Below are 10,210 nucleotides of genomic sequence, written 5' to 3' on the forward strand. Positions count from 1 at the left end.
TTCATATTATTAGCTAAAATTTTTGTGCATTGTTTTTTGCCAGCCACCTTTTTAACTCAGTTGAATTATCCTCAAAACAGTCATCTGAGGAGAACATACTGTTATTTCCATCTCAAAGATGAGGAAATTGAGGCTCTGGACATTTACATAGCTTACACAGGGTGAAGACAGCTGGTAGGCAGGAGGACTAGAATTCATACCCAGGCAGTTGAACCCCAGAGCCCTTCCAGTCTCAGCTATCATGAAAAATTAAGAAATAAAAAGCCAAAGAAAATGTGCTTGATGCAGTTGATGTATGGATTATTTTAAGAGCTGTAAGAGCCCCAGTAAAATTATATTTTTATAACACATATTACCTTTGGATTTCATGCAGAATACTGTGTATCTTTCTTCTCAGCCTCGTGCCCTACAGACTGAACACATGCTCTAAAATGTTTGGTGTATCTGTTTGTTTATTTTTTGAAATCATTTTATTGGGGGCTCTTATGAGCCCTTACATCAATGCATACATCCATTGTATCAGGCACACTAGTACAAATGCTGCCGTCATCCTTTCCAAAGCATTCCCTTTCTACTTGAGCGCTGGGTCTCAGCTGCTCGGTTTATTATGGACGTCAGTTGCCCATTCACACAGGATCACCAGCCCAGTCTTCCATTTTGATAAATACGGAGTAAAGAGCTGAAGAAATGGGAAATGTGGCCCTGGGTTTGAAGAGGAGGTTTCCCCAGTCTCTGGCATATTTTCACAACTTCAACTGCTTCTGGAAGTATTTTTTTTAAGTTATTTAATTTGACATGTGTAGCTTATGTCTGATCACTTTACTGAACCTTGTTGAAACTCGTCATTGTTTTTCAGTTGATTCTCATGCATATTCTAGGTGTAAAAACAGTAGTACCTCCCCTTCCCCATACTTGTGGTCTTGTATGTCAGCGGTATCAAATCGGCAGCCCCGGATGCTCTAAAATAAAATGAAAATAGAAAAAATTGTTATGAAAAAAATAGCGCTTAGGGGAGATCGAGGCAATACCGTACGCACAATTCCCTCGTTAACCCTTTAACTACTGAAGACGAGTCTACACGTGGCCCAGTGCCTTTCCTGGGGGCCTGTGGACGTGTATAAATGCTCTGACTCCGGCGACGTTTGGAAACGATATGTCTGCCACTCTCAGTGTCACGTAATGTAAACAGATCCCAAAAGCGAAAAGGTTAACAAGAGCATTCTGCATTGTGCTGGTATGAATCATATCTAGCAGCAGCACTAGTTAACGTTTTTAGAGGGAAGCCATTATGATCGTGCATCACGTTTGTCAGCTGTCCAACATGTTGTGTTTTTTATTAGTTACTTTGTTATATTTTCCGGTCACAGCATAAGAGGTAAGTGAAAACTAGTAGGAGGAAAGCGCTGGCAAGTTTCAGGTAAAAAATAATAATTTTAGTTTTATACATATATTAAATAAAATCAATGTTTAAATAAAAGCAGTTATGTAGTGTTTTAATTATCCTATCCATATATTCCTGAATCCTCACTTCAAAATGTAAATTTAACACAATCTGTCAATGTGATGTGGCCCGCGTGACTCTTGCCTGTTGCCCCAAATGGCCCACGTTTTCATTGAGTTGGACACCCTGTTCTATGTTAGATGACATCTCAAAACTGGAATACTGTATAGGTATTTTTAAAGGTAGATTCTTAGTAACATAACCATATATATCATAAACGTAAAAAAAATCAAGCTGTTGAGTCCTAATTGTAGAATCCAGTCATGCTTTAAAAACAAACAAACAAAGCGTTCCATTAGGGAAATTGCCCTTTCATCAAAACATTCCTGAACCAATGTAGAGACCTAAACGTTTCCCTTCTATACCCGTGGAAATCTTTCTTTTCCTCTGTTTTAATGCAAACGAGATTAGTTTTATCTTTTTTAAAAAATGAACCTTGGGAAGCATGTGTTACTTTAGAGTGTCTTATAGAAAGTCTGCCTAAATTTAACCTTCAGACTCATTTCTTCTTAGACGCAAAACCGGATGAAGCTAATGGCCGACAACTACGAGGATGACCACTTCAAATCCTCCCATTCCAGTCAAACCAATCATAAGCCCTCCCCAGACCAGGTACGACTGCTCTTGAATGTTCGTTAATGTATATGTATGCTTTCATTTTTATGTATCTTATTATGCTAGCGTGTTGCATGTCTTAGGAGTACAAATTATATTCTAAGATAACGTTAGAAAAATTAAAATGAGTAGCTAATTCAGTTTCTGAAAACTCCTTCATTTTTACTTTTTTTTTTTTAGTTTTACTTTTTTAAAGGAAAAATATTCTGATTAGGTTTTCTATAGACAGGTGCTACTGCAGAGTACTTTAAGAACAAATTCTAAAGGTTGATGATGATGATGATGATGATAGAGTCCTTGAATTGAGCTACAGAAAAAATATTAACCTCAGTGATGCATACTAGTTTATGGCAGTTCTATTTTCTTATCAAAGAAACTGTACCTTATTAGAAAGATATAAATCAATGATTAGTAACTTGTTTGCTAATAATAGCTTCTGTTTAATTGCAAACTAAAAATTTTATGCTCATTCCCTCTTAAAATGGAAGATTTAAATGTAGACTCCCAAATCCATGTTCTTGGTGGCTCCCTCCAATATATGCCGTTCTCTAGGGAAATTGTTGCCCTCAGCAGTGCAGCATAGGCACTGATGAATCTGAAGGGAGCCGTGTCCAGCACCAGCAGTTTGGACGAAGGGGGAGCTCTTGCAGGATCTTGAAAGTGATGGATGGTTTAGCATAGTGAATGGATTACCTCATAGCCCATTGCCAAAAATCAGATTTCAACATCTCCATCACACCCAGTCTTAAAATATATGGCTGAGGGGGAGAAAGAATGGTTAAGTAACTATATCCATATGACTAAAAAGTCAAGGAAAACTCCCCTGTCAGCCATCTTCACTACACGACATCTGTAGCCCTGTCTTAGGGGAAGCAGCAGGAGTATTGCAGAGGAAAGCAGAATGATAAACAAATGGCAAGTTTTTCTAAGATCGAGGGGGGATAGCCCTGCTCTGATGACACTTACTAAACCAGTTGAAGCAAGCCTTGTAGTTTAGAGGGAAAGCAGTACCAGTCTTTAATTATAGGCAAAACGAAAAGCTATCTACTTAGTGTCCACAACCTTTGCCCGCCAGCATATCACTCTGCCGTCTCTGCCTGATGCCTGAGGTACAATTATATTCTGGGGCGTATACGATGAACATTGAACCCTTTCCCTTGAAACAGGTTTTGATAATAGATAGAAGGGGGATGGAATGCCAGGGATCGGAGATGGAATAAAGTTCGGAGAAAAGGGGAAACCTAAAGAAAAGCTTTTGACTTAGTCAGTTTACCCATGATGAGGGCAATGAATGCACAAATGTGCTTTACACAATGATGTATGTATGGGTTGTGATAAGAGTTGTATGAGCCCCTAATAAAACTATTAAAAAATAAATAAATGAAAAAGTTTACCCAGATACAGTCCTGGGCTAGAGATGGCCTCTTGGAAATGTAGCGTAAGTACAGAGTAGAAATTTAAATTTAATGACAAACTCATTACTGATTTTCAGAGGGAGTTAGAATTAAACATAAAAAGAATCAAGAAACTAGAGTTCATCTTCTTCTGCTACATTATGCTTATGCGTTTGTTTTAAGTACTAACCAAGTCTTTTTCATTCCCATGCTGCTCTGGGGCATTGTCCCCTGTGTCGTCTCTCGCAATAGGATGAGGAGGAGGGTATATGGGCATAGCCAAGCAGATGCTCTTAGTTCAGCCATTTTGTTCAGAACGGTGAGAAACCGCTTTCCTTCACTTTAGAAATGTTGTTGCTTTGGTTTGTTTGTTGCTTATTGTTACACACCATCGATCACTATCACATTGTGTTTCTTTGGAATCCCTGGAGTCTTTCCGGGTGCTTTCCTTCCCTCCCTCACTTGGTTTTTGTGTGCCTTGCTGTGCTTGTGACAGAGTGGGCTTTCAATTTTGTGGCTCTTTTTGTTTCTTGTTGTATGTTAATGATCACTTATATAATTTCATGTTATGTTTTTTTTCCTTCTTTTGAGAACTTCCAGGGCATGTATCTCAATTTCTCCAGTTGTGGTTTTATTAATAAATTATTCTATCTAAGTGACTTTTTAAAATACTGTTATGATAAGAATTGTAGTCATGATGAAACTGGAAGTATAAAAATTGATCACATACTTTACCATTAACCTCGGTTTAGGATATGCTTTTTATAAAAGTTTATTTTAAATATAGAGTCTTTTGGAAAAACGATCTGAACTGTGGACTTAAACTTCCTTTTGTTTTGATCTATGGAAGAACGCGCTGAGTTCCCAGAGTCAGTCACTCATGTGGGAACTCTACCTAGAGCTTTGAACTTACTTTGAAACCATCTCTAAAAACAAGGAGGAGCACAGAAGGCTGGGAAGACTTGGCTCAGCCAGTGTGCATCGCTCTCCCTCTCCTTCCTGGATCGCTGCCGTGTTCACCGGCTGCCAGGACACTGTCCACAGTCTCCTTTGCAGGCCAATTGGCTGGAAAATACAGGCCAGCTGTGGCAATATTGCCCTTTGATTTGATGCCCTGGAGGTTTGACTAAGGAAATCCTTTTCTTAGAAAAAATAATAATTATGATTAATAAGTTCACACATATTGGTGGTCTTGCACTCTCTGGATTCACTGGCTATTCCGTGAGCTCACTCTTGTGGTGTCAGTTCACCCTGAGATGTCTGTAGCTGGTGTTGAGCTGCTTAGAGTGATGAGGACACATGTGGCCCTCTCACTAGTGAACACAGCCAAGAAGGATGAAGAGGTAAGTTGTGGAGAGGGGCTCATGCCTCGAAGATGGGAAGCCTTCCCATGACAGCAACCCGGGGATGTGAACAAAGGTGACAGGTGCAGTGGAAATCATAAAGCCTCTGTGGTGTGAATGCCGCATGCCAGAGAATGCTAAAGCTGAGAAGATGAGTGAACTCTTTCTCCGTATCTACACGCTGTGAGAATAGATGTCTGTCTTCACGAGGCATGTGGGGCTATACAGTAGTTGAGCATCGTTCACCAGTCTCTTTCTTAGATATGAACTAGCTTGTTTCTGCCTTGTCTCTTTTGGCAGAGCATCTTGGCAATGCTTCGGCAGGAAATACCCCTACACATCTATGAGCAGGGTTGTGTATTTTGATAGCACACCCTTTTTCTAGCCAATGACAGGAAGCAGGTTGGGGTTCTGGGAAACAGCTCCTCGGTAACAGCAGGAGACTGAAAAATTAGCAAACCCTAATAGAGACTTATCCTTGATGACTCTGTGGTAATAATAACTCAGCAAATGGCTGAAATATTGTTGATTTTGGTTTTCTCCATTTTCCCACTGTTGAGCCTATTGCCTTGTATACTAACTGCCTTGAGTTTAACATAGTACAGTCACACATGGCCATCTCTGGAGTTTCTTTAACCCAGTGTTTCAAAGTTTGTAAACTGTGCTACAAACGTCTTAAAGAGTTTTATCTAAAGAAATGTGGAAGTGACCCTTATAATTTGAGAGGTCTCGATTTGCTATTCAATGTCCTTCACTTGTTTCCTTGCTAATTCTCTAGAGGACAGATTTTCCCAACAAAACATTAAGCTTTTGAAACGTGTGGATAGATTCCTCCTGTAAAAGAATGTCAGTAATACTCTGCAACCAAAGCAGTATACAAGACAGCAGTGGGAGCATGGGCATTCCCAGATAAAGTCAGTACTCAGCTAGGAAGAGAATCATCGAAGTAGAGAGCAGCGAGGGGTCTTGGAGCTAGGCCACTTCGTGGACAAGGGGAGAGTGTGGTGCCAGAATGACAGCTTGGGAGCTAAAATGCTTGTGTTCAAGTCTAACCCCACCACTTGGTCCCTGTGACCTTGGTGTTCTCTGTCCTTCAGCTTCCTCACCTCTTGTGATAAGTACGTCAGTTAGGAGTGTTACAGCCTGTGGAGGCAGACTGCCTGGCAGCTCTGAGCCCAGTTTCTCCACTGACTCATAACCAGGGAGAGACGCTAAACTCCGAGAACCCTAGTTTCCTTACTGTGTTAGTCTAGGTGGACTAGAGAAACAAATTCATAGACACTCATATGTGTATAAAAAAGAGCTTTAAATAAAAGTGCAATTGTATATTGAGAAAACATCTCAATCCAGTCCAGATCAAGTCCGTAAGTCCGATATTTGCCCAAAACTCCAATGCCACTGTATCAGTTCCTCTTCAGACTCATGAACACATGTAATGATGCCACATGCGGGAAGATCATAAGTCAGTGGTTGGGAAGTCTTGTGGATCCAGTGGTGGTGGAAGCATCTTAGCACTGGCATGGGTCTCCACATGACTCCTCTAGACCCACAGCTCTGAGCGCCATCAGCATAGCTCCATGTCTCTTGTTGACTGGAAGGTGTAACAGAGAGTGTCTCTGGCCTCCAGTGAGCTATTTATCTCCTTCGAGCCTCCAAATGAGGTCATCAAGCTGCAAACTGATTGATAGGCTAGACTCCACCCCTTTACAAGTTGACAGATTATGTAACTGCCACATATCCCTATAAAATGAGCTTATTAATAACACCTACTTCATAGGCTTGACAAAAAGATGAGAGAAGTTATTATATGTAAAATGCACTTAACAGTGCCTTCTCCATAGCAGAGACTCTTTAAGTGTATGGTGTTATTATCTTTTTAGTTGCTCTTGCCCACTTACATCTATCTCCATCCAGGAAGTAGCCAGGTTTCAATAAATGTTAGTTAACTTATAGTCAGGGTCATCATCTGACCCAAGTGCCCTCGTTTTATAGGGGAGTGCAGATGAACGATTGGAAATGATGACTTAAGATCCCCAGGCATTTCTGTGGCCTGGAAAGAGGGACTTGTAGCTGACAGTGGGAGGGATGTCTACAATATACTAGTGATTATATCCTTCTTTTTCATGGCCAAACGTTTAATCTCCTATACGTTGAAGAATGTTTCCCTTGGGAAAGCATCTGGAATTTTACAAAGAAACTTAGGCCGCCCTCCCGAGACACACAAGATGTCTGAGGCGAAGGGTTACAGTCCTTTCTCTGTGTCCTTGGCCTGGAGGGAAGTCCCTGAGAAGTGTAAATCAGCTCGTTTCCTCTCCCATTTTTCCTTCTGCTCTTTCAGACACTGCTTTTCTGAATTCAGTAGTGAGGATGTTTAATAATGGTTCCATAGCCAGCCATCTAGTAAGCCTGTTGAGTAAATTCCGGTGTCGTAACACCTTTCAGTTGCATTGGGTCTCATCACCAGCAAACCTGGTGGTCATGCACCATCACTGACGCACAGACCAGCCTATCCAAGGTAGAATGTGGGCACTCTACGACAGCGGCTAATGTGTACCGGTAGAGTCCCATCATCTAGAACAACAGGGCCTCGGGAAATGTATACTAACTGACGGAACGCACTTCCGAGTCCATGAAATCCAAAGAGCCAGTAAATTAATGTTTACATTGACATCGAAAGCATTGCCTTAGCTTACCTTTAATGTCACCATTATTGGCCAGTATCAAAAAAACAAAGTTTAGAAGGGGGAGATAAGAAAAATTGCTCAAAAGAAAAGAAAACTTCAGAAATGTTGAAAATGTAAAAGAGAGTCATCATTAGGTCTTAGATTTGGCCCTTATAGATTTATCCTAAATAAAATGGAGTATAATTCAGAAATCCCTTTAGCTGGTTGATTGAAACCCCTTCAGGTTGCTGGTCTTCCTAGCTTAATAGCCTGTGGTGGTGTAGTGAGTTACAAGTCGGGCTGCTAACCACAAGGGCAGCAGTTCGGAATCACCAGCCACTGCAGGGGAGAAAGAGGAGGCTTTCTGCCCCCATAGAGAGTTACACTCTCCGACATCCACAGGGCAGTTCCTGCCCTGCAGGGGCTCTGTGAGTCATGATTGGCTCTATGGCACTGGGTGTGGTTGGGGTATGCTTATGAACAAGTCAGTGTCATGAGAAAAAGGACAGTGAGAACAGCCAATTAAATGATAAGGACAAATTAAAATGTAATAAAAGGGAAATAAAAAATAAGGAAGGTAAACAACATCACTGACCATTATTATATCTAGAAACTAGAATGAGAATGGATTTTGCTATGTATAGTTCCACCCAAAAAACTTAAGTAATTTTTAAAAAATGAAGACTCGTAATAAGAAGCTTTTCTGAAAATCTTGCAAAACAAGTAGAAGGGGTTCCCATGGTAGCAACATATATGAGGGGTACCCCCCAAAAAAGGAATTTTTTTTCCAAAGCTATCAATTTAAATTTTTTTATAAAACAATCTTACCACCTTCAAAGTACTCTCCATTACACTTAATATAGTTGTCAAATTTACAATTCCATTCACGGAAACATTTTTCAAACTCACCTGTTTGGATGACTGACAGCACCTCCCTTGTTTTGTTTTTTTTCTTCATCTCTTCTACATCATCAGATCGCTTTCCTTTCATGTCCCTCTCCATCCACGGAAACAAAAAGAAGTTGCACAGTGTGAGCTCAGGTGACTGAGCATGTGGAGCTAGAGAGGCATGCTGGGGTTTGGGTTTTTGTTTTGTTTTTTTTCCAAAAGCTGGCGCACTGAAATGGCTGCACGAGCCATTGTCGTGGTGGCAAAACTAGTCCCCTGTCTGCCACAAGTCAGGCCTTTTTTGTCGCACACTGTTATGCAATCTTTTCAGAGCCTCTAAATAGAAAGCTTGATTAACAGTTTGACCTGGTGGAATGAGCCCCCAATGCACTATCTCCCTCACATCACAGATTTTGGAGGGGTAGCCCCTCTTAGGTTGGTTTATGTGTTACATTCCTACTCTCCTTAGTATTGAACTTCATCTTCTGCTTCTGTATGTTAGGGGTGTTCCTAATTGCCAGTCCATGACCTCCAGCTCACGGTGACCCTATGTGTCAGTCTGTCTCATTGAGTGTCCCTCGTCTTCATCAAATGTCACTTTACCAAACGGGTGCCCATTTCTAGCAATTGATCTTTCCTGATGACAGTTTCAAAACAAGTCAAGGTCTCACCAGCCTAACTCGATGTCTTCTAAGACCAGTTTGTTTGTCTGAGTAGGGTAAATGCAGGTTTCCTTCAAAATTACACATCTTGAATACAAGAAGGCATACCTTTCTTGTATTCATAATATAGTGTAAGTTTTGGTCGCTTTAAACATGACCTGCTCATGCTTGACCTTTATGTATTTTCTTTCACTATCATAAAAAAAAGTTGACTATATATTCCTGTATTGAAATTTATTGTTTCCATTAGTTTTTGGGGGTTTTTTAAATCATTTTATCGGGGGTTCATACAGCTCTTATCACAATCTGTATATACCATATATACTCACGTAAAAGCCTACCTGAATATCAGCCGAGTCACTTAATTTTACCACAAAACTGCATTAAAAATGTGCTGAAAAACTCAGAGTATACACAAGTATTTTTGGTATGTCCATTGTCCCAAGCACATTTGTACATATGTTGCCATCATAATTTTCAAAACTCTTTTTAAATAATTTTATTGGGGGCTTGTACAACTCTTATCACAATCCATACATCCATCCATTGTGTCAAGCACATTTGTACATACGTTGCCATCATCATTCTGAAAACATTTTCTTTCCACTTAAGCCCTTGGTATCAGCTCCTCATTTTCCCCTCCCTCCCACCCGAACCCTTGATAATTTGTCATTTTTTTCTTATGTCTCACATTGACCAATGTCTCCCTTCACCCACTTCTCTGTTGTCCATCCCCCAGGGACAAAGTTGTATGTAGATCCTTATAATCGGTTCCCTCTTTCTATCCCACCTTCCCTCCACCCTCCCAATATGGCCACTCTCACCTCTGGTCCTGAAGGCTTCATCTGTCCTGGATTCCCTATGTTTCCAGTTCCTCTGATCTAGCTGAATTTGTAAGGTAGAATTGGGATCATGATAGTGGGTGGGGAGGAAGCATTTAGGAAGTAGAGGAAAGTTGTGTGTTTCATCGTTGCTACACTGCATCCTGACTGGATTGTCTCCTCCCTTCGACCCTTCCATAAGGGGATGTCCAATTGCCTACAGGTGGGCTTTGGGTCCCCACTCTGCACTCCCCCTCATTTACAATGATATGATTTTTTTGATCTTTGATGCCTGATACCTCATCCCTTCGACACCTCATGAT

At 40.8% G+C, this 10,210-nt stretch overlaps 1 protein-coding gene across 9 annotated transcripts in view; it reads left to right on the top strand.

Moving 5' to 3' along the window:
* Positions 1-10,210, top strand: part of ERC1 (ELKS/RAB6-interacting/CAST family member 1) — a 482,416-nt gene that overhangs the window by 394,361 nt on the left and 77,845 nt on the right. For 5 of the 9 annotated variants that reach the window (XM_045295888.1, XM_045295890.1, XM_004710293.2 and 2 more), the window contains one exon: positions 2,015-2,113. In XM_045295888.1, the coding sequence (XP_045151823.1) occupies positions 2,015-2,113 (99 nt within the window). Of the gene's footprint in view, positions 1-2,014; positions 2,114-3,762; positions 3,830-10,210 lie in introns of all 9 variants that reach the window. The other 4 variants (XM_045295891.1, XM_045295892.1, XM_004710296.2 and 1 more) reach the window with 1 other exon arrangement.

Source organism: Echinops telfairi, unplaced genomic scaffold, assembly GCF_000313985.2.
Source record: "Echinops telfairi isolate 266 unplaced genomic scaffold, ASM31398v2 ScPeMD7_6273;HRSCAF=7185, whole genome shotgun sequence".
NCBI lineage: Eukaryota > Metazoa > Chordata > Mammalia > Afrosoricida > Tenrecidae > Echinops > Echinops telfairi.